General features: G+C 36.8%; 1 protein-coding gene across 1 annotated transcript in view; it reads right to left on the reverse strand.

Moving 5' to 3' along the window:
- Positions 1–1,965: 1,965 nt before the first annotated feature.
- The window catches only part of SMARCA1 (SNF2 related chromatin remodeling ATPase 1), a gene marked incomplete at its 5' end in the record, with an annotated part of 31,611 nt that continues 5,724 nt past the window's right edge, over positions 1,966–27,852 (reverse strand). The window contains 22 exons of the mRNA XM_084269289.1: positions 1,966–2,505; positions 3,159–3,269; positions 8,437–8,649; positions 8,831–8,949; positions 9,890–10,022; positions 12,131–12,253; positions 14,130–14,243; positions 14,423–14,533; positions 15,637–15,756; positions 16,365–16,513; positions 17,469–17,601; positions 18,989–19,141; positions 19,530–19,651; positions 20,137–20,363; positions 21,050–21,159; positions 21,902–21,970; positions 22,709–22,840; positions 23,066–23,221; positions 24,740–24,919; positions 25,196–25,296; positions 25,418–25,518; positions 26,383–26,549. Coding sequence (XP_084125415.1) covers positions 2,434–2,505; positions 3,159–3,269; positions 8,437–8,649; positions 8,831–8,949; positions 9,890–10,022; positions 12,131–12,253; positions 14,130–14,243; positions 14,423–14,533; positions 15,637–15,756; positions 16,365–16,513; positions 17,469–17,601; positions 18,989–19,141; positions 19,530–19,651; positions 20,137–20,363; positions 21,050–21,159; positions 21,902–21,970; positions 22,709–22,840; positions 23,066–23,221; positions 24,740–24,919; positions 25,196–25,296; positions 25,418–25,518; positions 26,383–26,549 — 2,916 coding nt within the window. The 3' untranslated portion in view covers positions 1,966–2,433. The remainder of the gene's footprint in view (positions 2,506–3,158; positions 3,270–8,436; positions 8,650–8,830; positions 8,950–9,889; positions 10,023–12,130; positions 12,254–14,129; positions 14,244–14,422; positions 14,534–15,636; positions 15,757–16,364; positions 16,514–17,468; positions 17,602–18,988; positions 19,142–19,529; positions 19,652–20,136; positions 20,364–21,049; positions 21,160–21,901; positions 21,971–22,708; positions 22,841–23,065; positions 23,222–24,739; positions 24,920–25,195; positions 25,297–25,417; positions 25,519–26,382; positions 26,550–27,852) is intronic.

Genomic DNA, 27,852 nt, shown 5'->3' on the forward strand with positions numbered 1-27,852 from the left:
TCTGGAAGAACAATTGCATGATCTTTTGCTATATAGAAAGTATATCATGTAATTGAAGGAGAAGAAAAGTGAACATTAACTCAAGTGATAACTCAAACCAAGAAATATGCATAAAAGATATTACCATTTTAAGACTTTTCATACACTTTGCAACACAGAGAAACCAGTTACACAAAAACATGCCAAGACAAACAAAGCTAATCTACAATAAACAAAACCAGAATACACTTACTGCAATACTCAAAACATTAAACTCTTCACCTGATGCTAAATAGGAGCAATGGAATAAGGTCTAGACCTAGCCATGTAATTCAATAAATGTCAACTGGCTCTTCAAGCCTTTACCTTCCTCCTCTTTCTACTTGTTTTTAAAATTTCAGGCCATAAACTTACTGAGTGACACAGGAGCCAAAAAGCAAATGTAAGTAACACATCTTCCCCTCTATTAATAGCAATGCTGCAGGGATTTGTGATTATATACATATGTAACTGCACAGCCTCTTCCCAGCCTGTAATTACATGGGATGTCCTTCTCCCAAGGATAAGGCAGGATGTCAGCTACTCCAATGCCTAAGCCATTATTTGAAAAGACACCCTTCCTTCCAGAGCAGACCTATCCCACCTGGGTCACAAATTCATTTGAAAGCATGCATAGGCACCCATCACTACCCTTCTGTCTGAAAGCTGTGCCCTATCATTAGATGTAGCTCTCAACTCATCATATAAATTTCAACAGATGAATACCCCTTTTTTTACACCACAAGTCTTAAAAATAAAAGCCCAGTGAAAATATTAACAACTTGGTCCCCTAACGAGATCTCCATTCCAAAATAGGAATCTCAAGAATTGATATTTCAAAATGTTCAACCAAGTCATCACACCCATTTTGCCCCAAACCTTACAAATAGACTATCAAAAAAGGCTGGAAACAACTCAAACTTACACAGATTAATCCTAGAAAGCTTCAAAGATATTCCAGTATACTTAAATGACACAAAAGAATGTGGATAGAACTCTGTCCTAAGAGTCAAGAACTTTTTCTCAAGTCCAAAATTCTACAATTATAGAAGGCAGCCAATATGAAGCATGAAATACAAGGAGTTTATAAATTTTTTTTTCATCTTGAAACACCTCAAAACCACAAAAAGAAGCGAACAGCACTAGAAAAAATTTACAAGTAGTCTTCAAGGGGAAGAACCATGTAAAGCACACTGCATTAATCTAGACTTGACATTATGAGGGCATGTCTCACTGTAGCAAGGTCCATACTAAACACCAGATCAGAGACAGAAGATTAAAGTAAAACATTAGATGTCACAGTCACTGTTCTACTGATCCAGGAAAGGCAGAGACTCCAAGGTGAGCAGAAACTATGAACCTGCTTAATAAAGGCCATTCTTGCAAAGTCAAAGAAATCATACACCCAACACTTTCATCGCTTCATTAAAATAGAAATACTAAAAAGGAGCACTCCATAACATATCCCCATTGCTTCTGACTGACAGGCTGAATCAAAGGTAAAAGCAGAAAGGTAGCAGAGATAATTAGAGCAACAAAGATCTTTTAGCACAAGGTAGCATAGCTGAGCAGCCTACCAACCAGAAGATGAATTATTTTGTTTGCTATTTAAAAAAAAAAAAGAAACTGTTAGTTGACTCTTCAGTTTATTAGGCATAGAAAAGTTTTTTATCCAGAGGTCATTCTGACAAACATCTCACCCTGTGTTTAAGCACGTATGAAGCCAAGCAGAAACCAGTGATGGAAACAAAACAAAGAAAGGGTTTAAGCATTTGCTGGCTTTCCTTCCAAACATTTCAGAGAAAAATGTCAATTTAATGCTGACAGCAAACAAGGACGTCAGTCTAATTAGATTTTTTTGTTCTGTCATGCTCCTGATCCTATCTAAGTACTCCTCTGAAACCCCCCCCCCAATCGATGATGAAGGCACAGTTATACAACTTCCACTCAAAATGTAGCTATGCAAAAAAGGGTGAGAGGGTAGGGAAAACAAAGGTGAAGTATATTTCTCTTCAAATAATTACATCAGTTTATTTTCCAACAGCCATATAAATTTAAAATATGAAACAACAATAATACATCTCTAGAATCTAGGTTTTCTTTCAAAGCAGCAGCTTATAAAACATATAAAAGCTAAAACCTCAGCACAAGCTTCAATAAGAACCAAACAAGGACTGAGTGAATTTTGCCAAAGACGTGGAACTCACAAAATACAGTACACAAAAATACTGGAATGCCTAAGGTAGAAAGCTACACAGTTCAGGTAAAGAAAGACATCCTAAAGTATACAAAATTTGCAAAACTAAACCACGGGATTTGGGGTATAGTACCATGAATACAAAGAAGTTGGCAATTAGTATCTGTAAGTGGAGAGAAGAAAGTGGCAGCTCTACATTCAGCATTAAGTTCTCAGGTTCACGACTTTACTTTCTTCGCATCTTTTTTTCCAGAGTTCTCAGCAGCCAAATCTGCTTTTCTCTTCTGGGACTGAAAAGGGAAAAGAATTGGTAAGTTCAACAGAACAGTGGCATTACACAAAAAATAAGTGAAGTACATATCTAAAAATCCAAAAAGATAAGTGACCCAAATGTATCATATATTTCAATTCAGCTTTATAAGATATGGAAGGGCAAACAACAATTCCAGGTTTAGATGCTTCTGCTGCCCTTTTCATCCTCCTGAAATTGTTACATGGTCTCAGTGGCACATGTGCCACACAGACCATGCACTGGATGAAAAGATCAGGACCTTGACTTATGCACTATTCTATTCTAAAGATGACAACTCTTGAAAACAAAAGACGCCCTTCTTATCATTTCTTCTTCCAGGATCTACTATGTAGGGGATGAACAACAGTCTGAGTAAATTAATGCAAACATATGATGCAAATATGTAGGCAGAGGGCAGTGCTGTTTTCTTGGAAAGACTCTTCCCCCATTACTTAAACAAGTCTTCTAACAAAGAAATAAATCCTTTGAATACCTACACAAAGGTTAAGAACTGTGAACAGACAAATAGTACAGTTTAAATGCTCAACTAATGGTTTCACAATCAGTAGCTACAATTATATCTTTTTTATTTTCTAACAACATAATTGAATTTTGTCCCACTAGAAGTAAAGCAAGTGCTGCTAAACATACTGCAGTAACTTTTGCTCCTCTTTTCTTCTTTTCAGCTCTTTCTTTTTCCTCAATTTCCATATTTTCTTTTTCTATTAATGATATGAGAGTATTGCAGCGTCTCTGAAACTCCTAGGGAAAGAGAACACATCACATTACCTAAGCAATAAAAATACTTTCATTTACGTAAGTATCTTCAAAATTCTTGAACAAAATTCTTAGGTTTTCAAAAAATTTTTATATTCATGTACTAGTAAGATCAGCTTATTGTTCATCTGCCTTTTTACCTTAGTGTATCCTGCTTTATAAACAGAGAGAGATTTGCTAAAACAGGATTGTCTGTATCTTCCAAACTGACACCCCAAAAGACTGATTTGATCTTTCATATTTTTAGATGAAGCAAATTGCAGCCTGGAAGCATACTATGCCAGACTTTAGGAGAAGACATCTTCAAATATATCTCTGAAGTAGGGAGAAAAGGAATGAAAGCTACCTCAATAAATACTTTTTTGTGGCACCCAGACTAGTTTGTGGTAAGACAATGTAGAGCTCTAAACCAGCAAAAAAATCTGTCCAGTCTTAAATTATGAACTCACTGTTGAATGTTTAGTCAAAATGTCACACAAGAGGTAGCAGGTCCTAAATGGCTTTAGCATCAATGCTTCCAAGTTATCTGAAAGTGATCAAGATGAAATGCTATACTGTCATTCATTAAATGAATAATATTTCCAATACAACTCTAGAAGTATCTGCATTGTGGTTAGTAACAGTTGGCTTGGTTAACAGAACTCCTTTGACTTGGGCAGTTTCATAGAATCACAGACTGGTCTGGGTTGGAAGAGACCCCAAGGATCATAGAGTTCCAACCCCCTGCCACAGGCAGGGACACCAACCTCAGGCCTGGATCTACACAAGGTTGCCCATCCAACCAGGGCCCCATCCAACCTGGCCTTGAACACCCCCAGGGACGGGGCATCCACTACCTCTGGGCAGTTTCTTGTATCCCACCTCAAAAACACCTATTACCAAATACATAATAGTATTTATTTCAATTATAATTACACAGTATGTTCTATGTAAGTTAAGAGCAGTAATTCCATGGGCTTTTCTTTCCAACTCAAAGCAGGAAGCTTTCTTCTGAGAAGGAAAGCAAGAAAAAAATCTCTTCTCTCAAATTCAGTGAAGCAATTTTTGAACCACAAGCTATCCCAGAACTACCTACTAGCATAAATCTCAACCTGCACCTGCTCTATTTGCCATCAGTCAGTGACCTTTTTGCCCAGGAATTACTCTTTATTTTCTCAGCATCTGTAACCTGTATATTGCCTCAGCCATCACATTATGTGATGGAAAATGTTGCAGCCTACACGCTTTCTTGATCCTGAACACTCTGAAACAGTTAAGCACATGACATCTTTGAGATGTTAATACTCTCAAGCTTAACCACATTCCTAAAGTTCTGTGGTTCACACAGATTACTCTGTGAAGAGTGCTCCACAGCCTCTGGTGGAAGCTGTGTAATTGAGAATGGACACACAGAACCCTGTTGTCACACTAATTTTTTTACCACCAAAGAAAATTGCCCTACTTGAAACCTTTCAGTCCTACATGTAGGTTTGCAGAGTACTATAATGAGTCATTTCTACCACGTCCATGTAAAAGTAACCCCACACTCAACAGAACAAGTTCAACCATAAACTAGGGCCCCATGCTTGTGCCCTGTGATGTGACAATCCTGCTGAAGCTAAAATACTTTCACTTCAACCCACAAAAACCCTCAAATCCCACCAACACAATTAGATACAGGCAACAAGTCTGAGAAAAACTGAATGCAAGCCATACCCAATCACAACAAAAGGGCCTCTGTCCCAAAACCCTATAGTCTATAGATGAATTCACAGAATCAGAGGTAAAAGACAGAAGCAGAAAGATGACTGTCAGTGTCAGAGACAGTGTACATCACTTATGTTGGTGTACATTGTACTCAAAGACTTTGAGCTGTAGGTAAAGACTAACAACAAACTGCTCTGTAATACCAATCAGGTAGATCTTCTCTAGTATACAAGAAACTGGTTTGTGTTGTATTCAAGACAAAGAATTAACCAGAACAGACAAAGAAATAGCCTTGATCCATTTGCTTAAAGTACTAAGAAAAAGCCTTCTCTTCCCTGGGGGAAAAATGCTTGCATAAATACATATATTTACTGAAGTGTGCAGGTTTGTAACTAGACTTTCCAGATGGGCTACTTCTACAGAACAACACGCTACAGACAGAGGATGGACTCAAAACCAATCTTCTCTGGAGAATCATACAAACAGTTCACAGTAAGATGTGACATGCACATAGGTTTCTTCTGTACCTACCATCAGAAGGAATCTGCATGATAAATCCTGCCCTGAGCTACTGGAATTTCAATACAGACAGATCCATTCCATTTTATTGCTATAAAATGCACTTCAGAGTTTAAAATGCCTTGCACCTTTGGAGATGAGATTTTATTCAGTGTGGCCTGATGGTTTTCTCTTTAGGCTAGGAAGAGATAAGATGTGCTTTGCTCACCCCTTCATAGCTATAAAGACTAGTATTGCAATAAATAAGATGGGAGCACTGAACCATCACCTTCTGCATGACTGAAGGCAGAGATGCTGACTCGGGAGGGAAAGCAGTCCTACGCTCTATCAACAGGCCCACATCCCAGCATTTACACAGGAGTCATTCCTCTTACACTAGGTAGGGTTTGCAGAAGAGTAAAAGGGAACCTGCATGATCTATGGCTTCAGAGAACAGATACATGACTCACTACTGTCGTGATACTTTGCGCTGTTCCTGCGGGGACAGAAATAAAAGAATGCTAAAAACTAATCTTAAATTTAAACCCAGTTAAAAAGAAAATACAATTTTAGGCACCTCCAACCTCTGAAAACTTACATTTTGAGTAAACCATCTGGGTTTGGAATAAATATATGAAGCAGAATTTTTGTTTCCAAAGAGAAATCTTCAGAAGGAAAAGAAACAGAACGAAGATGATGGAAGATAAATTAGCTATTTACATGGAATTCAAGAGACATCTAGTGGTTAGTAGAACACAAAGTTTTCTCTGAGAGCCTCAGAAGTCTGCTTTATATTTACACTGCCCTTTCTCTCGTTTCACATCAGTTTGAATGCAAATGGGTAATTTTGAGATCACATGTGAACTTCAGTATTCTAAGAAGTTTTATCTGCTTTAACTGCACTTACTACATAGCCCTATATAAAGATTTGTGTTTATACTTGGTTTATTGCTCTTGGCATAAGGTGACTTTCCAGCACATTTCTTCATAAAAATTACAGACTAGTGCAAAATGGAGCCATAGAAATTAAATCCTTCCACAAGCTACTAAACAATGACAATTAAAACATTCATCATGCGTTTAATTTTCTTAAAAGTGAGATTACTTTAGCTTTGCATTTTCATACTATTTGTTCAACTGTATAACAGCATAAAAACTGAAAGTATTAGTATTAATGGATAGAATTTTAAGAGAAAACGTAAGCCAAAGGATTCACTATATTCCCAGTGCCTCAATTTTAGCATCAGACAGCACAGAACATAATTATACACTTTAGCAAATTATTCCTATCCCCTTTAAAAAGAAAATCATACAGAACATAAGGATCCACAATAAGATTTAAATTGAATGTTTAACTCCAGCCTTGACTTCACTGTACATCAACTGATATTAAATGTTGAGCTACATTTTTAATTTCTACTACCCATTTCTATGATTTATTTAGATGGATTCCTCCACAGAGCACTTAAAAGAAACTTCATAATTGATTAAAAATATTGGAGGTTTCTTTTCTTCAGACAGACATTTTAGCAAGTAAAGCATGTAATTCTTTTTAATTAAGGGATAACTGCTGCACTATCCAGAAACATTTTAATTGCTGAAATATCTACTAGAAATTGTATTGCATAATTATTAGTAACACTGGGAGAAGCAAATATTCCCACCTGTTCAAATACACACTTTAAATATTTTATTTTATGTTTTATTTATTCTTAGCTCAGTACCCAGAACTCTGAAAGAACATTTTATAGACAAATCCTGAGGCCAGGAAGTGATGACAGTGAACAATACCACAGTCACTAGGCTACACCAGTAAAAAAATAGCCCAGACACCTATACAAAATGACATTTACGTTACTACACTATAGTATTTAATTAGAAATTTGCTTACAAGACAATGGGGAGAATCTATGACCATTGTATAAGGGGCAGTATGCTCTTTTGTATCACCCATGACCAATGTAGTTTTGCACTCAGGCAGACAAGGAACTTTACCAGCTCTCACTCATCACAAGTGAGTAAGGAAGTATTATAAAAAAATTGGAAGCACATTTTTCCCCACATACATTCACAAGAAAATACACACATGTATTTCTTATATAAGCTATAGAAACTTAGAATTCTTTCTTATAAGAAAAAGGAACTGAATCAGACCTAAACAAAAATTCCAGAGCAGGGCTAACAGTTCTTTTCTGAGTCCCATATTCTGAGGTTGATACCTAAGTAACTTATTATTTGCAACCACAAAAGCTTGTTAATGTTATCACTTCCCACTTAAGTTGAAAAAGAGTGGTTCTACTCTTCATATAGTGAAAGGAAAACAAAATACAGATAAAATTCAGAGTACTAGACTATTTGCTATCAAACCTGTATTATATTCTCTAAGTATGAACAGAACAGTATAACTGAACAATTTTAAGCACTTGCACGTGAAAATCCTTATTCACAATTACAAAGTGCATTTTAAACCAATTGCTTCAATGATTAAGTCTTACATGAATCACTTAATTCCCTCATGGTTCTGGGAATTAAGTACCAATATCAAAAAAGTTGCTCTTTCCTCCCACTATACAATTCAGATGTTTTCAGTCTTTGATATTGTCCAATACTTATGAAAGATAGTCAGATTTTAAGCGACATTGTTTGGTAAAACTTGTAGTTTGCAATAAAAGTAACAAGGATATCTGTAAGGATAATCTCCCTTTACATTAATCCCTTTGGGTTACGTGGGACTTTGGTTTGGCAGATTTTCTAATCTATTTGTTTTGGCTGCATTGTGTTGTTTGCTGTACTATGGGACAAGCCTACTTTATTAAAAACAGAAAATAAGAATAAAAACAAAGTTACTTTCCCAGTAGTTGTTTCCTAGACTCCAGCGTTCTGACAAACATTCAAATTTTATACAATGGTGCTTAGAGAAGTGACAAGGTCTTTCACTGATGAGTTAGAAGGGGCAAGCGGTACCTACCATTGCGGTTCTGGATTTGATAAACCAGTCGAACCTGAACTGAGGAGCATTGCGCACACACTGCCTCAGCTCCTCGTACACGTTCTCCTTGTCAAAGCCCATCTTGTGCAACATGCATATCAAAAACCTGTCTTCCTCTTCTGTGTAATTCTTCCCTTTGTTTGTTCCATACTGAATACGCAACTGATGGAAAGGTGCTTTATACCGGGCAATCTGAATTCAAAGCAAACAAGAACTATTAAACACACAGGATATATTAGGCATTGGTGCAGATTACTGATGCATGGTTCACTGTAGATGCTATGTAAAATGACCAATCCCATCCCCAACTACTCCCTTCCTGAAGGAATTTGGAAGAAGTCAGCTGCAGAAAACAAAAACCTGCAGTGATTACTTTGGCATCGAGGGCTTTCTTGATACTGATCCTCCGTTGAATTCTTGCCTCTCCTCGTTCTATTTGAGCCATAATCCTCTCAATGTCCTGAAGTTCATTACAACGTTCCCAGAAAACAGCTGAAAATGCAAAACATAATTTGTAAGAGAGTCTTTTTTTTTTCTACATGCACCACTTCTAAGTTGAGGCACTCCAGCAAAGACAGGAACAAAGTTTGGGGTTCCATTAAATCTTAAAGGTTGCTAATACTTTCTTTTACTGTGTTAGCCAAAAGTACAGACTCTTTATGCAATGTCTTTGAGAGTTAACTATAAGCAAAGGTTTAGAAAAAACTGTAACAAAGTTCACATTCAACATAATTAACTGTAGCCAGGCAGAATGGAAAAAAATTCCTTTTAAGGATAGCTTTTTGTACCAACGGTGAAGCATGTTAGATCTGCTAGTCTAGGAGTGAAATGTTCACATTTCAGTTTTCACTAGCTCTGACCTCAAAGACTACTAAACCTAGCTGTTGCAATAACTAGTAATTTGTGTCTTCTCCTGTGACATATTTCAGCAAACTAGGATAAATTCAGCTTTGAAAGGAACTCTTGTGGAGCTCTTCCTTTTTAAACTATAGGAAGAACACTGCAAAGTTAAATTTGATGAAGGTGTTTAGTAAAATTAAGTGATGAAACAGGAAAAATTCTGTAGAAATTAAAAAACACTGTGTAAACACAAGAGACAAGACACAGTGCAGTAGCTAAAATAGCATATATACTCACAGCATAAAGAATGATGTTGCCACTGTAATGCAACTTCATGATTCCACCAGACTACGTTGTCAATGCAAATTACCTATACCAAGTTCTACATTTTAACTAAGGAGAGATAAAGGCAGCTGAAGGCATGTTTATATGTTGCAAATCCAACCTTTCTTACAGAATTAAGTCCTCTAAAAGAACCATGATGTACTTAAACCCAACACATCCAAGTTCTGCAGCTTCTAATTTTAAAAGATGTAGTAAAAATGATAGTGATACCACATGATTAAGAAATACATTTCAAAATATCACAAACCTGAATACTCAATGACCTCCTCAGGTGACTTTCCCTCCACTTCACGGGCAATATTGTCTATATCATCACGACCATACTTCTCATTAGCTTTAATGAACTGGTTAAAATCTCTTTTATTCCAGTTTGTAAAACCCTGTAAGCAGCAAGAGACCAAGAGGTCATTACTAGGTAGAAGGGAAACATTTTGCAAAACTTTCTCCTCTATGTACCATTTGCTCCAATTGGCAATGTCACATGATTACAACAGTTAATCATCTTATCCAGGGTTTTACTGAATCATTAAGTCTAAGGAGTTATTTCTGTTCATGACTCCACATGTATTAGTAGGAACTTTTTACTCTTTAAACTTTTAAACTTTTTACATGGTATTTCTCCAAAGAAACAGACTCAGTAACAGGTGACTGTAATTTTATTTATGTCACCCTTCAGCAGAAATTAAGCAGCAAATGTCTTAGGAGTACAGGATGCACAAATGCAAGTGTCACTATAAGGTCTTACAGTGGTGTATATTATCTAGAGCAAGAGCTTCTGCTTTCGACATTTACAAACCTTACACTTCTATCCAACTGTTTGGTTTAAGTATGCCAAGAAACAATCTCTAGTCCAAAAAAAATGCAATCAGATGGAAACACTGTCAAACAGAACATGTTATGTGCTGAAGAAATGAATCCAGAACTCAGTTACGTGAGATACAATGTGCAAAATCATCACCCAAGAATGAGACATCACAATCTGAAGACAGGGAAAGGAGAAAGCTTCAAGAACAAACAAACAAGAAAAGTCACATCCCTGAACAGCTATTTGTAGTGCATTGAGTTTCTTTCATCACAGAAATACATTTAGAAGCAAGTCTGTCAGTTCTGCAGCTGAGTAAACTCACTCCACAATTAGATAACATCATTACAAGAAGTCTAATATGCACAACACAAATATTTCTTTTCAATCATTAATAGCAGTAGTGACATGCATATTAGCACCAGCCTAAGTATTTCCTCTGCTGTAAGCAGGTCAAATAAATAGTAAAATTGTGACCTTGCAAATTTTACCCCAAATACTATTACAGAAAATCTTCTGAATGAAAAAACCCTGTTACAAGACACACACTTCTTAACAATTAGCTTTTAATAAGCCTACTGAGCAGGTTAACAATTCAAAAAAGTCAAGAACATAGCCAGTGGCAGGGAGGCAATCCCAGTATAAAAGAAACATGCTCAACAACCCAACTGTGACAAAATTAATGGATGACACACCATGTCTTATACATCTGCATAAATACCATATATGTTGATAGAGGCTTGTCCTCTCTGCTTCAAACCCCAGATGATAAAAAACCTGCAAGGTAGGTGCATGACCAGAAATCCACTGATGGGATTTCTGCATGTGTTGCTGGGTACTGCTTCTGAACATGAGCCAGCAGCATGCCCAAGTAGTCAAGAAGGCCAATAGCATCTTGGAACAGCATAACAGGGACACAGTCATCCCCCTGTACTCAGCTCTGGTGATGCTGCACCTCAAATACTGTGTTCAGTTTTGGGCCCCTCACTACAAGACAGACATTGAGGGCAATAAAGCTGGTGTAGAGTTTGGAATGCAGTTCTTATGAGGAGCAGCTGAGGGAACTGGTACTGTTTAGTCTGGAGAAGAGAAGGCTCACAAGAGACCTTCTTGTTCTCTAAAACTACCTGAAAGGAGGTTGTGGTGAGTTGGGGGTCAGCCTCTTCTTGCAGATAAGTAGTAACAGGACAAGATGAATTGGCTACAATTTGCACCAGGGGAAGTTCAGGTTAGAAATGAGGAGAAATTTCTTGTCAGAGTGCAGAAGAATTAGAATGGGTTACCCAAGGAGGTGGAGTCACCGTCCCTCGGAGTGTTAAAGGAAAGGTTAGATGAGGCACTTCAGGGACGTGGTTTAGTTAGTAATATAGGTGGTGGGAGACAGTTGGACTAGATGATCTTGGAGGTCTTTTCCAACCTTAATGATTCTAATTATCTATTAGACAAGCTCTTGCCTCAGAAAGATTGCAGACATTCAAGGAAAGAGTAGGCCAGCACAACGAACTTGGACAAGGCCAGGAAAGGTCCCTCAAAGCAAAACCAAGCCAAATCATAACATGTTGTGTGCTTTCTTCTTTCTAACACATCAGTGTAGCTTTCCTGTGCATATTTATCATTCTTAGTATTTATATTCCATGATAGTAAAAAAAAAAGTATGATGAAATAGTGCAGCTGGTTTTAATTTACCTGTGTTAGAAGCTTTTCTTTCTCTTCAGTTTCCTCAGTATTCAGAGGCATAGACTCATCTATCTTCTTTTGCTCCTCTTTTTGTACCTGAGCTGCATTTGGAAGGTCAGGATTCCTGGGGACCTAAAATCAGAAGTATCAATAAGCCATAGCACAGCTACATCATTAGAGATGCCACACTTCCCTACCAACCCTGCTTTACAATTTAAACTACACTTAAAATAAGTGTCAGGATATTTTCCTCAGTATCTACAGACCCATGGTAAAATTGCAAATATTATCCTCCAAGACAAGTTGATGTATCAAATACTGTCATTTCTCTACATTTGTTCCTTCTTGTCTCACAAGCTCTTAAAGTAATCTTCACCTCTAACAAAAGCATCCTGTTCACTTTTCCTTTAAGAAACTTCAGGGAAAAACACTGTAGAATAAATGTAAATGGTAAAATACATTTTAGGCTATTAAATATTAAAGCACTGATGTGTACAACAGTTATCAAATGTGTTTTGCCTAGATTTGAGTCTGCCTGCTAAAACCTTTCCTCCCCAAAACAGGACCAGAGCTTGTCGAGTTCACTGTAAAGCTACGTGCACTGCCAAAGTAAGGACCTGACAGACATCATGTAAACAAGGCCTACTGACATTGTATCTGTCCTTCTCCACACTGACACCAACATTTGGGACCGTTAAACTGCCCATGGCAATTCCATTCCACACAGCAACCCAGTCAGAAACCAGTATCAAGTAAAGACTTTGCAGACCCCGCATTTCTGCAGCAAAAGGAACTCAAGAGCTGTGTGCACACAACAGCTGTGGCTACAAAATTTTCTTGGCTTCAGTGGTTTAAGTTAAGATTGACATAAAGTTTGGTCTCTATTTGATACCTTTTGATATTGTTTATGACAGTCTTCAGTTTTCATAATACACTCTTTAGATGGAAAGTTATACTTCCATTTCAAAGCAAAACAAAATCCTATTTATCATTCCCACCACTAGTAAAACTGTCACACTAATTTTTTAACATAACAAGTATTCAGGTTCAACCTATTCAGTCTGACAATTTTATTACATGCATTTTGTCAACAGCAGCAATTCTCTCGCCCTTATTTGTTAGAGTATTACTTGAACAATCTCTGTCCCTAAAACTAATTAATACTTCCTTTAATTCTTAAGGCTCTCCTGGCATCCACATATTTTTTTTCTCCAAAATAGGCACTCTCTGCTTTTTCTTAAAAATATATTTCCTTAATATTAGTTCTACTCTCTTGCAAAACCCATTTCCTATCCATTGCTTTGTATGACAACTTTATATTCTCCAACTCATTTTATACACGATTTCTTCTTGCTGCAACCTGCCATGAAACATGGGGCTGCTGAAAGTATGTTACATGGCACAAGTAATGAAAATCAGCATTGAAACAGAATCCATGTTCACTTTTCTCCAGTAACGTCAGCAGGGAAGAAGGAATTCAGCTAAGGCATAGTAGTTAAAAAAAAAAGCCTGCTGACTGGTTTTCTTTTTGTAGTAGTAATACATTCAGACTTCTCCACACCTTCAAAACATTTTATATCCCAGCCAAACGCAAGGAAAATTGCATACCCTAGGAAGGTGATCTTCTATTAGACAAAAATTTTCTCACCTTAGACCACATATCACACTTCAGTTTGAGAGGTAGACAGAACATCAGAACTGTCTTCCTTTTTTCTATTCTATTTTATTGTTAAGAATACACTACAGAATACAAAGCTACACTTATATGAAAATTTTAATGAAGTACAGATCAGTTTTTGTTCCACAGTGGAACAGCAACAGGAGAATGGAGGTTTTAAACCATTTTCCTTCACAATGAGAAGAAATCTGAGAAAACAATAAGGCCAGAATGATACATTTTCTAGTTGTCATCTCATTTACTTCACTGAGCTATTTTCAAGGTTGCAGTACATCTTCAAAGAGGAGTACAAATACATTTCACTCAGATGAAGAGGGTAAAAAGCCTCACCTTATATCCTATAGTCTTACGGTAATACAGAATTTCTTTTTCCAGAAGTTCAAATAACCGTGGTGGAAAGAACTGGAAATCTTGAATATTTGGTTGTTTTGGAGGTCGTGGAGCCTTCAAAAATACACAGATACTTTAATGTTATATAAGCTTTTAACTGCCATAAGAGTGGTGCTCTATCCCTTTGTAAATACGTTCATTTCATTACCAGCATAGAGTGGGAGCAGGGGATACAACAGGGAGAAGAGTAGAACAACAACATAAGGAGCCCTCCATACTTGCCAACTTCTTACCTTTGGGACTTTTGGTTCACTGACACGTAGGGCTTCTCTGAAATAAGCATCAACTGCATAATTGGCTTTGCGTTCTCGCTTTGGAGGCTCTATCCATTCCATCATGCTCAGCTACACACAGGACAGAATAAAGAGATTAAAGTTGCTGCACACTTTCCTGCAGAAACAAAAATAATGTGGCACTGCACCACAGGAACAAATTTTTACACAGCAAATCCATTGAGCACCTACTTGTGCTCAACAATTTCAGAGCTCAAAAGCAAGCTAGAAATTATAGCTGATTATAGCATGTATTTAAACACATGCAAGATACTACACAAGTAAGAGTGCAGCAACATGGATTAGATCCCTTCTCAGTATTCTACTTCAGGCACCTGAGGAAGGTTATGATTCCATCTACCAAAACACAGTGGAAGGACTGGGGATTTGGACTCTGAATTCTAGAGTATCTTATTCATTGCTATATTCAGAAGCAATTCACAGGGTCCACAGAGGCTACAACACTGGCCACAAAAAAAATAATCTATTAGCATCGAATTAATCTAAACTAAATTACTTCAATTAAACTTACTAAAGCATATTTCAAGACTGCTATATTTAGCAGGTTTCTTTTAATGAGATTATCAACAGGAAAAAAGAATCTTATGAATACATGCACACACCCCCACTATTCTCATTACATATTTTATTCAGATACTCAAATCTGAGGAAAGACCTTGGGGATATCTTGACTATAGATCCTGTAAAAAAACAAAATAAAGACACACAGAGGTAATGTCATCAGACCCTGACTAATACCTCATCGTTTGGATGGTCCTTCTGTAATTAGATAAATCATTGTATGAACATTATGCTTACCCACTTTAATGCTCGTGACTAAAACCTTCACTGTAAAAAAGATTAATTGATTTTGTATGTGGACCAGTTTTCTCCTCTGTTACATGGCAGTAAAATACTGATTGCAGCAGTATAGTAGGATGAAACCTAATATTTTTGCTGCAAATAGGATAACATTTGAGAAATAGATTTTACCATGAAGAAAAAGCAAGATAATTTAACAAAAAAATTCACTAATATTGATGCTTCCGCAGAGTGAAGTAAGTTTTTCAGTGGCTTCTTACTTCCCTATCACAACCTTTATAGCCATAACATTTCTCATATAGCCTTTTTGCCTGTATATCTAACCTAAAGTCTTAGTCTTTAAGAAAAATTACCTTCTGTTTTTCTCTATAATCTTCACCTTCAAAGTTGTACAGGCTCATCTCTGTGTCCATAGTGAAATTTCGTAAGGAGCTCTCCCCCATTTTCTGCAATCGTTCATTCATTTCAGCTGTCTAAAATAGAGAAAGATACTTTTAGGCTCAATCAAGCTGTTATCTTTTGTGGAAAAAAAAAACAGCTTTTCATCATTACTAAAACATTCTCAATGTCTTTTTCCATTTTAAATTTCTACTTACACTTTTCTTGTAATGAAAGATACCCATAGTGCTTTTCAATTTTGAACAATCTGACCGCAAGACTTTCCATTAAACTAAATTTAGTATGCTGGGATGGAGCCCTACAACTGTATGATTTAACTTTTAAATTTAAATTAAATTTGTGCCCAAGTCTTTGTAGCTGAAATGCTACTACATTTTTCCACAGAACTATCTATTCTGTAATATATTTCCATAAAGATTTTGTGTCTATTAGAATTGTTGGCATAAAATTTGCATCTTTCCAAAAGCCCACAAAATAAACAATGCTTAAGATGAGCTGTGCACAGTCTGAACTTGGAAAATAATTATAACTCAAAACTTGCTAATCTTTAAAATATTTATGAATAGTAAAGTAATAGCTAGACAAATATTTTTACACAATCAGTTTTAATTTGTACTCTCTGCCTATATACTTAATGTTTGACACATTTTTGAATTCTGTATAAAAAAACCAGTTCTCTAACCTTCTTTTCACCTCTTTCTAAAATAGTGGTTATATCTTCTTCTGTCAGCTCACTATCTTTGGAAGCAAACACATGTGTGGCTCCATGCCGGATCATCTGCAGCATTTCATCTTTTGCCAGTTTATTAGACTGTTGGTCTATAAGCCTTCCTAAAATTAGAAGAAGCATGTTGAAAGTTATAATACAAAGTTCTAGCAGGGTCATACAAACAGTGGATTTTTTTTTTTTCAGTCACTGGTAGAACAAGAGAAGTAAAATAAGAGAGCCATACTGAATAACCTGCTTTTCACTTGAGCTGAAAATGAACAGAAAACAGGAACTTCAGGGAAAATAAAACAGTAACAGCTTTGGATGGAGCCATAACAAAGACTATTTTACATTCAGATAATCCAAAAATTTATGTTTAAAATCTTATTCTTACAAACTTAGTTGCTCAAAATCCTATTTCAAGGTGAAAAATTAGTGTCCTGTATAGACCATTGAGAATTTAAGATTTAACACTCACTTCATTGATTTCAACACAGATCTTTGAATATTTTCCCCAAAATTCTTATTTCTGTCCCAAAGTTTCACTTTACTACCTCCTATCCACACAGATCATCAAAATTTTGACCATCAACCTTTCAGTAGCCCACCCTTTTGACCATACAATCTTCAAAACTTTGCTTGAGCGCCTTAGTTTTTGCCAAACTATTTTTCCAAGAGCTTCTAACTGAAGACACACAAAGCAGTTTTAGTATTCAATAAATTCATATGTGGCAAGAAGCACATCTATACAATTATAGTTTTAATCTGTCATGGAATATATATGTGTTTTTAGCATATCATAAAATGTTATTTGTAATATCTGTTCAGATCTAGTTTGCTTTCCTCAGTCTTAGCATAGATCTACACACACATTATTTAGGAAAACAAATTTTTTTCAGAAGTTTCAGCTGACCAAGTGAATAACTTAGACATTATGGTTTCTTTGGTTGATTTAACATACTGCTATTATACACAAGGCCTGCTGTCTTGCATACTGTACATCTGTACAGTTATTTAACCCACACGTTAGGGGACTGAAAAATTATGTTGCAGACAAACATACATAGCAGTTGATACCTTGTTGTATAACTATAGAGTCCAGTCTCAGTTTTATTTCAGCTCTTTCTACAATCCTCTCTTCAACAGTATTATCAGTGATTAGTCGAAACACCCGTACTGGTTTCTTTTGACCAATACGATGGGCACGGTCCTAACAAACATAAATCAATGAGTGTTCAGCAACAAGAACTCACAGGCAACAGACAGTTAGCTTGCAGAAACAGCAGACTGAAACTAGCATGTATTTCTTGGTTCCTTGCTTAATTCAAGAGCATACAAAACCATAAAACCAGTATAGCAATATTTACTTATATCTGGCTGTTACACCTTTGAATTTTGTCTCATCCTGTAGTAATAAATGTGTCTACTAACTGAGTTTTTGTCTAGACTGCAGTTGGGAAATGGAGATACAGCAGTATATACGTACACACATCTGTACTGCTTTCAAATTCATTCTCTCACTTAACAGGTATTGGAAGCTTTGGCATCCCTGGCTTGAGTGTATTAATTCCATGGACAAACATCCATGCAGCCACAGTTTCTATACCAATAGTTAGTCCCAGCTACATAGAAGCTTCAACTCACAGTTCACATAGCACAGGTACAATACCCAACAAATGAAGTTATATGACTAAAAGACTATATTTAGTTGTAACAAAACTTGTGTTTATTCTCTCTGGAAAACAAACACTAATATTTTTTCCCCTTAAATAAGAAAAATTGAACAACTGTCCTTCAAGCTGTTGGCACCAGGATTTTCTGACTGTCCTTTAAACATGAGGTATTTCATCTTTTACTCTCCTACACAACATTCATTTCCACCCTGAAAATCCTACTAAAGCTCACAAATCACACTCATCAGTTTCCAGGAAGTCAGTCTACTATTGATAGTCATCATGCATATTGAAAGGATGAGTTACAGTAAATATCTGATGTGTTTAAGTACATTAAATAACAAAAACCCACAAACCACAGAACAAACACCCCACCTGCCCATCACGCAAGAGAATCACATGACTTCTATTGCAAATGAAAAATTGGACTTGATTTCTTGATATTCACACTCAGATTTTAGTCTGTTCAATCCACATACAAGATTTTGGGTCCTTTGGATTTTTTTTTTCCCTGGTGTCACTACCAAGTGTTTTTATGTTTATGCAGAAACAAGGCGAGTTGCAAGAGCATAAGCTTCCCAAAACAATCTAAAGCTGCATACATTTAATTCTTTGCTATTATTTTGGAAATAGTCCTCATTCATTTACTATTTTCTTCTGGAAAGACAGAATTAATAAGAATTCTATGGATAAGCAATATTTTGACAGAAGTAATCTTATTGTGAAAATGATTAAGACAGATATTTATAGAGAAAAATCTACAGTTTCTTCCACAAGTTTGTTCACATTCCTTTTTATTCAATTCCTTCGTTTCTTGGTATTAAACACAAAGTAAAAGAAAACTAACAAAAATGCAAGTTCCAGAAACACTTTATAAAATTCAACAACTTTAACAAATGAATGTGTGTTAGGGAATTAACTCACCATGGCTTGCAGATCTACTTGAGGGTTCCAATCTGAATCATAGAGAATGACCACATCAGCAGTTGCCAAATTAATTCCAAGACCTCCTGCTCTGGTACTCAGCATGAAAATGAATTTACTGCTGTTGGGAGCATTAAATGTGTCTATTGCTTCCTAAACATGAAAAAAGTGATTAAAGTATCAGTGTTAGACGAGCTCCAATATGGTGGTGCTTTTTCAATTGAATTCCTCTGAAATTTACAGAATTTTCATATCAAACCAAATTTTTTCCAGAAGTAAGAATTTCTAGGTTTGTACAGGTGGAAAAATCCATTCTGATTCCACAAAGTAAGACATTTTTCCTTTAGTTGAGGAACAAATGGAACCTCCTTTACTGTGCACTTTGGTTAAGGAAAGCATATTCCTGCAGCAGCCTTTTTAATCTGTTGCGATTCTGCTTTATTTTAAACAATCATGTAGTTGCTTTTATATATATGCAGTAACTTCTTAACAACCTAAGATATAAAACAAAGACCTTTCAGTTTACATACAACCTCCTCACCTCTCTCTCCTCGTGTGGTGTCTGACCATCAAGCCGGCAGTACTCATACCCACGCCACATGCAATAGTCCTCCAAAATATCCAGTAAACGAGTCATCTGACTAAAAAGAAGAACCCTGGAACCTGGCAGAACACCACAGAAGATTGGCATTAGTTTTATTGTAGGTTCCATGAAAAGATTAACGTGAAATACTCTGTACTCTGCTTAACTTACTTTCTTATGAAGTTACATTTCTGGCATTAACTTTGAGACAAGATTATTTGATAATTTATACAGAAGAAATACACAGCTGAAGAAACAGAGCACTTCAAACTATGGTAAGATAGGTAGCTGATAACTAATCCTCCCATTAGAAATCGTCTTTAAGACAGAAGGGTAGCTCTGCTCCTCCTTCTACTCCATACTAATAGTCTCTCTCATCATTCCTATAAGGTTTCCTTCCCTCCGCGTGTCAAAATCTACAGAAAAATTATTTTCAACAAAAACCTCACTGAAAGTAACAAATCCATTCACTGGAGGAAAGACAAAAATGCATCTATGCAACTCCTGAAAGTAGTTTTACTTACAACGAGCATTCAGATCGCTCCTGCTCATAACTGGTACTCACCTTGCTCTCTGAGTTTCGCCAGCAGTTTATCCAGAACTAACATTTTACCACTGTTAGTGATGAGATGTGTATCAGTGGTGTAAGGAGGGCCTGGCTCAGCACCATCAAACAGGTAAGGATGGTTACAGCACTTCCGCAGCTGCATCAGAATATTCAGCAGACGCATCTTATCCATTTTCCCAGCTGAATTCAGGATATCAATATCTTTCATCAGGATCCTTGTATACCTGCAGTTTCACAGGCAATTTTGAACAACTCGCACTTGGTATTTGACATTTAAAATACAAATGAAACACTACAATATCCCAATTGCTTATTTCTGGGCATGAAAGTTTGCTTTGTTTGTGTAATAATGAAATATTATCAAGAAACTTGGTGAAAGTATCTGACTGATAATAAGGATTTATAAATCCTTAAACACAGAGAGCAATTTGTCTGAGTGACAAAGATGTGTCACCTACCGGGTTACCTTAAACTGCTATTTTAGGAATACAAAGCAGATCAAAGGTATCATTTATTTGCCCAAAGCTGCTCCACTGACTTGGCTCCTTTTCTCATGTCTTCTGGGTATGCAGCTCCTCAAGGTTTTATTTGAATTTCAGCTCAGACTTTTACTTCTGTGTACATACTTGGATCAAAGGACAAAACTTAGTAAGCCTATGCTCTTTCAAGTAAAATCGAGGGAGGGAAAGAAGTTTCTGCTTTATCCCTTCTAACCCTTTTCACTACCCCTCCTGAGCTCTTCATAATTTGTGCAATTTCTAAAAATGCCCCAAAGACAGCTATAAATAGGCTGTTCCATCCGACTGTCTTTAGATGCAGCTACAAGGAAAAAAAGCCTCCTCAGTGTGAATAGCCGTAGTGTCCTTCATGAGAACAAAATTAAACCTTAACTTTGGTGTAAATAACTCACCATTCCCTCTGCATTTTGCTGAGCCCAAGATAAATTTTTACTTCCTTCTTCGGAGGCAAACTCTTTTCTACTTCAGCTTTTATGCGACGTAATAAAAACGGCTTCAAAACCTACACAAATTAAGTTTTTCCAGAGATAGTGATGAAATCGATTGCCTCAAATACAAAATTAACAGTTTCAATTATCTGATATTTATTGAGAACCACTCAGTATCTATTGCTGTCACTGACTCCTGCAGAAAAATTCTGCTGAAGTGTGCAAAATTAAGCTGTCCACAAATAGGTTCTGTTCACACATAAATATGTAACAGTACATAAAGATCACCATATTTATCCTAGTTGTTATCCTAGGCACAAGCCAAGCCCATAAATTTATAAAATCTATTAATCTTTAACAAACTGTTTCATTCCCACTAGCAGCATATACAGAACACATCAGCAATTCAAATATAAGTAATATACATTGTACTTCCTTCTGATTTGTTTTGTTACTGTATGATGGAAAAGGTCTTCTCTCACACACAGTAAGGCAAAGAAAGAGACATGCCTTTCTTTACTCAGGCTAGCATGAAATATATCAGTATATTATTCAGAGCAATAAATGGGTTTAAAAAGGTCTCAAAATTCACTATTTAGACATTCTATGTATAAATTTTGTCTCACTTCCAGCAGTAATGCTACAAAAAGCAGTACCTACAATACTAAGTTCCTGTATTTAATGGACAAAAATTCTGCATGTCTGACTGAATACCTTCATGCTCATGTCCTCAATTTCAAGATGGAGGATACAATCTGCTTGTTTTTATACTGCATATGCTAAAAATGACACATGGTTACAGCTTTAATTACTTACAGCATGAAGTCTTTCCACAAGTTTCTGATCACCAAGACAATTTTTAGTGTCGAACCACGAGTCAAAATCCTGTGGTGAGAAATAGCACAATTGGTAAGCACAGTTGATCATCTGTAGTTTTAGCAGACACACATTGACTCTCACATTCCAGTTGAGAGTGGCATAAATCTAAACAAATGACTATGAGTTAAAAAAACCCCAGTATCTGTAATTCTGCACCAGCTCCCCAGTATATAATAGTAAAGTCCAGTAACTCTGCAGACAAAACACTGTTACTCTGCTTAATTTACAATGGTTTTCCATGTTCATCACTGCAGTATCCAAGTTCTTTCCCTTACTGTTTGCTTAGAGCAAGAAGGCAAGAAAAAGAAAGCCAGAATCCTGAGTGACATGAGATGGATAGCAGAGCAAAACCAATGGAAGCAAGCAATATCTGAAAACATTAACAGTAAAAGGGATGACTCCAATTCTGCATGAAAATTACTTATGCCTATTTGGATGCATCATATTCTTCATTCTGCATTGCTTCCACAAATTTTATTCTACTTTGCATAATTCTTGAACTATTTAAAGTATTACATTGGCTATAACTGGCCTGAGGCATTATCTATACAAGCAGAACACACTGCTTTAAGTACACAGAGTAAAAGAAACCTAGTCTACAGCAAGGCAAGCCAGAGCTTCTACTGCATCCAGCCGGGTCTTCTGCATCATGTCTTACTAGACTGGTCATTCTTCTCTTCTGCAGATTGCAGCCTGGGAATCAAAATAAGAACAAGATGACTGTACTTCCAAACATCAACTTACATCTGCAGAATTGAAGACATCAGGTAAAAGAAAGTTGAGTAAAGCCCACAGCTCGTGGAGGTTATTCTGTAAAGGAGTTCCTGTAAGCAGCAATCGATTTGTTGTCTTGAACTCACGTACAATCTCTGACAGCTAGAAATACAGTAAATAGTTACCATCATGTACATTTTAAACATAATGAATTTTGATCAGTTTTTGAAACATGAAACAATGTCAAGTGAAATTCATATTTACCACTAAATAACTCACTTATATTTAAAACCAAACCACCACACCTAACATTTAAAATCTGCCAAAATCAGATGGAATCTTTTTTTGTCAAACTGTTTTCAAAGTATCAAATAATTTTGACCTTACCTTAGACTTCTCATTCTTTATTCTGTGGGCTTCATCAATTACCAGGTACCTCCAGTTAAATTTTTTGAAGACTGATTTCTCTTTAATTACCATTTCATATGATGTAACACAAACATCCCATTCACCAGGCATCATTACATCACGGATAAAAGCAGCCTAAAGCAGAATAATTGAATCAATAAACACTTAAATATGCAAAGTGTAGACAAAATTCAGTGAATAAACTAGCACTCAAAAGAAGACTCAAACATTTTTCAGTAACTGAAAGCTACTGTAACAAAAGCCTTCAATCCTTTGTACTTTAGGCACAGACAGATCATCAGCTGGTATTAAGCAAAACGCTTTTTCTCCTATTCAAAATTTAATATAGAAGCATAGAATTGTTCAGGTTGGAAAATACCTTTAAGATCACAAGAATCCAACTTAACCCAGCACTACCAAGTCCATGGCTAAACCATGTCCCCAAGCACCACAACTGTGTGACTTAAATCCCACCAGGGACAGTGTCTCCATCACTCCTCTGGGCAGCCCATTCAGTGAATAAATGTTCCCAACATCCAATCTAAACCTCGCTGATGCAACTTGAGGCCGTTTCCTCTCATCCTACCACTAGTTACCTAGAAGACACTGACTCCCCACCTGACTCCAATCTCCTTTCAGGTAGTTGTAGACAGCCATCAGGTCTCCCCTCAGCCTCCTCCAGGCTAAACAACCCCAGGTCCCTCATCAGATTTGTGCTCCAGACCCATCACCAGCTTCATTGCCCTTCTCTGGACACACTCCAGCACCCCAGTGTCCTTGCAGTGTCCAAAACTGAACACAACACTCAAGGTATGGGCTCACCAGTGCCAAGTACAGGCAGATGATTACTCCTCTGGTCCTGCTGGCCGTATTATTCCTGATCCAAGCCAGGATGTTCTTGGCCTTCTTGGCCACCTGGGCACATTGCTGGCTCATGTTCAGCTGGCTGTTGACCAACACTCCCAGATCCTTTTCCAACAGGCAGCTTTCCAGCCACTCTTCCTTGTGGTGACTCAAATGCACGACCCAGTCCTGAGCTAATCTCAGCCCTTCAATCCAGCATGTCCATATACCTCAGTAAAGCCTTCCTACCCTCAAGCAGTAATAAGCAGTCATGCAATCCACATGAATAGCTGCAGAACTCAAAGGAACATCCAGCTTATTGACTCCCTTGAAGTTAAAAACCCACTGTATCCTCTAATTTAAAGCCTTCACTACAAAAGATTAAAAGTTCTACAACAGAACCCTAGTTATAAGGCAAAGCATGAATATTAGACACATGTAGAGAGCTGACAGAAGTCACCATAAGTAGGTAAAGAAAGAGGTAGCAAAGTTGAGAGCTTTGGAAAATGAATAAACACTGTCACAAGGCAAATATAGGAGAGAGGGAAAAAGGTGCAAAAATCAAGGGGAAAGGTAACAGAAAAAAGGTCAGACCATACAGCCATACTTTCATCCCTGTCTATTATTTTACCTACTGATTTGCCTTTTTTCCTCATAGTTACAAGCATAGTATTTTGTATTTTCAATACTGAAATAGTTACAGATTACTAAAAAATACTGTAATTAAGGAAGTACCTTAGGGAGAACTCCACATCCCCAAATGCTAGTTTTTGACAAATAACACAGACACCTTCAAAATGCAGCACTTACTCTGGCATCTTTGTCTCCAATAAGGCAAACAGCACGTAATGATGGGACCCAGCGTTTGAATTCATTCATCCAATTGTGCAACGTTGATTTGGGAACCAGCACCATGTGTGGCCCAGGAATGTTTCGGTAATGCTTAAGATAGCCTAATAATGCTATTGTTTGTAGAGTCTTACCAAGACCCTGCATTGACAAAAGGAAACCTGCTGAAGTGAAATACCACACAGAAATAGTTTCAAACAATTTTCCTACTATATAATTCCACCACTTAAGTTGTTTCAAGCAAACTACGCTGCAAATGCTTGCAATACAATTTCATCATATTACAATTCCAGTTGTAAAACATCTAAGTGTTGTAGAATGACGCACGCTTCTGCATATACATTAACTACTATAGGCACTTTAATGTTCAATTTTGCTCAATAAATACCACAAAAATTCCAGAAGATTACTGCTTACCATTTCATCTGCCAGAATGCCATTAACACCGTTTTCATACAACGAGATCATCCAGTTCAAACCTCTAACCTGATAATCCCTCAGCGTTCCTCCTTTCACATCTGTAAATGTAAGATTTCTCTAAGTAGAAAAATACTGAATCTGAATAGAAAACTTCGATTGCAATCTGCTCAGATTTTAATTGCACCACAGCAATCAGAAAACTGTCAATATAATACTTACATGAAGGAGACTCTTCAAATCGAATACACACATTAGATGTTTTGCGACTCTCTGACAACAGCTCTTCATCTTCTTCCTGTTCTGTGCGCCTGTGACGGTAACTAAAGAAAGGATCCCAGATTTGTGTTTATATGAAACCATTTCAAAACACTGGCTATAAAATCAAGGGATAAACTGTAACAGAAACAACCATTCACCTACAAGATGCATGTGTTTTGCTATCCTAACCAAAATAATATCCTGGTACTAAGTTATTCCTTATGGTTCATTCCAGCTTTAATTGGAAAGGTTGATATGAAGCCCCCTCCTCCAGAGTCATAGCTATACTCTGACAGGCATCACGAGCTTTACAAGGTTCTTCTTAATGAGCAACACAGAAATACAAGACACAGGTCAGTGGTGGCTTGAGAATCTGTTACTTAATTACAAAATGCTATTTTGCAAATGTTCCAAAGCCTAGCTGCTCACTATTACAAGACCACTACATGCAGGCTACACCTGCAGTACCAATACAGACGCACTGGTGGAGCGAGACAACTGGTGCTGCGGATCCAACATCCACACCTCATGCATGTTGTCTTAACTTTGTCTAGCTCCACTCTGCATGTCCACTGGCAGCTGGAACATGTCAGGTGTGTTTCTGGAGTGCATAATCTATGTTCAGTGTCATGCAAAAGAAATTCAATTAATGTGCTCAAAAGAAAAATTTAACTATAATATGGAGGAAAGCATGGTAAGCACCAAGAATAAGAGTTTCCTTAAAAAATGCATTTGTGATACAAGGTCATACTAATGCTGATGGATCAGCACAAGTACACCAATCTGCTGTTGAAGACATTATGATACACCATAAACAGAAAAAGTTCTGGACTTACATAAAGCACAATCCCGATGCTATTAGCTAAATATATGTTAAAATGTATAGTCTAACAGCATAGCAAGTCAGAAATAAAAATAAAACATACTCCCCAGCTGAAATCAAACTCTGTTTTTCATCTTTCTTCATCCGTGGCCGCCCCAGCTTGACCTTCAAGGGAGATGTTGGTGATTTTTGTGCTGCAGGCTGAATGAAATGCGCAAAAAGTTCTGTCTGCTTCAGGAGGAATTCAAACCTTTTTGCTCGATCTGCTTTCTAGTTTCCAAAGAGGGGAGAGAATTTAAAAACAAAAATCAATAAAAATACATTTTTTTATGATGCAAAGTTAAGAAACAGAATTCAGACACTCATAACTTGTATGAAGAAAGACAAGACCAACTGCCTACTGTTGGCCAACTCAAAGGGCTCCAAGCATGAAATTGCTATTGAGCTGCTTCAGCATACAGTCAAGCATGAATTGCTTTAAAGCACCCAACTGCAATGCATCATAGTTCAAATGAACCTTCACAAATACCACAGCAATCTAGAAGACACTACAGGACTACATAACCTCATCCTAGCACCTCATTTCCATTCAAAACACAAAGATAAGTAAAACAACCCAAAACCAGTTCAGTTGTTAGACTGGTAAAGCTTGTATGGCACAGGCAGCTGAGAAGGGATGCTTTTAAGTACTACAAAAGATGGAGAAAAAAAATCTAAGGTTCTGATTTCTATTAAAGGATGAATCCCAGCCTTGCTCAAGTCAGTGGCAAAACTTCATCAGCTTCAAGACAATCAGGGTTTGAGCCAAAACAACACTGTGGTAGCTCAGCTTTTAGAAGTACAACTGAAGTAACAGATGCACCAGCTCAATACTGCTTTCACTGAAGTTTGTGTATTTTGCTGTCAGATTTCAAATTTCAATCATTTCAGATTTGCCACAATGAGTCTTATGCACTTCATTATATAAACACAGCAAAATATATGTCCCTATCTAAAAGACACCATGTCATAGTTTCTAAAGAAAAATACAATAAAATGCAAACACTATCTGACAATGCAATCGTTACCCACTTCTCTATGCCATTTCTAAGCATCATGTAACACCACATCACTCAAAACAGTTTTCATGTTATTTCATTTATATAACTTGATATAAACTACAATAGTGACATTGCAGTTCTGTACCATAACCTTTCTAAGAAATATACAAACAGAAAGCTTTTCTACAGGCATCTGATATGCAGAAAAGTGCTCTAGCAGCAGTAACACACACTAAATGGCAAGAAACAGACCTGGTGTGCAATGCGTGATCTCGCCACATGAGGGCGATGCATTTCTTTGAATAGCGCACCACTTACCAGCAAATAAACATCTTTACAATGATCGCCTGGAAAATTATTACAGTTCTTTTTCCCTTGCACTTATTATTGGAACATTTGTGTAAATAACCAGAAAACCTTATAAATTATAAATATCAAGTAAAACTTTCAGAAAAAAAAATCTAAAAAAGGGAGTAAAGACATGGATGCTTACACACATACAGGATAAGAATGAACCCATTCAGAGGATCTGT

Source organism: Gallinula chloropus (assembly GCF_964237585.1).
Source record: "Gallinula chloropus genome assembly, chromosome: 11".
In the NCBI taxonomy this organism is placed as follows: Eukaryota; Metazoa; Chordata; class Aves; order Gruiformes; family Rallidae; genus Gallinula; species Gallinula chloropus.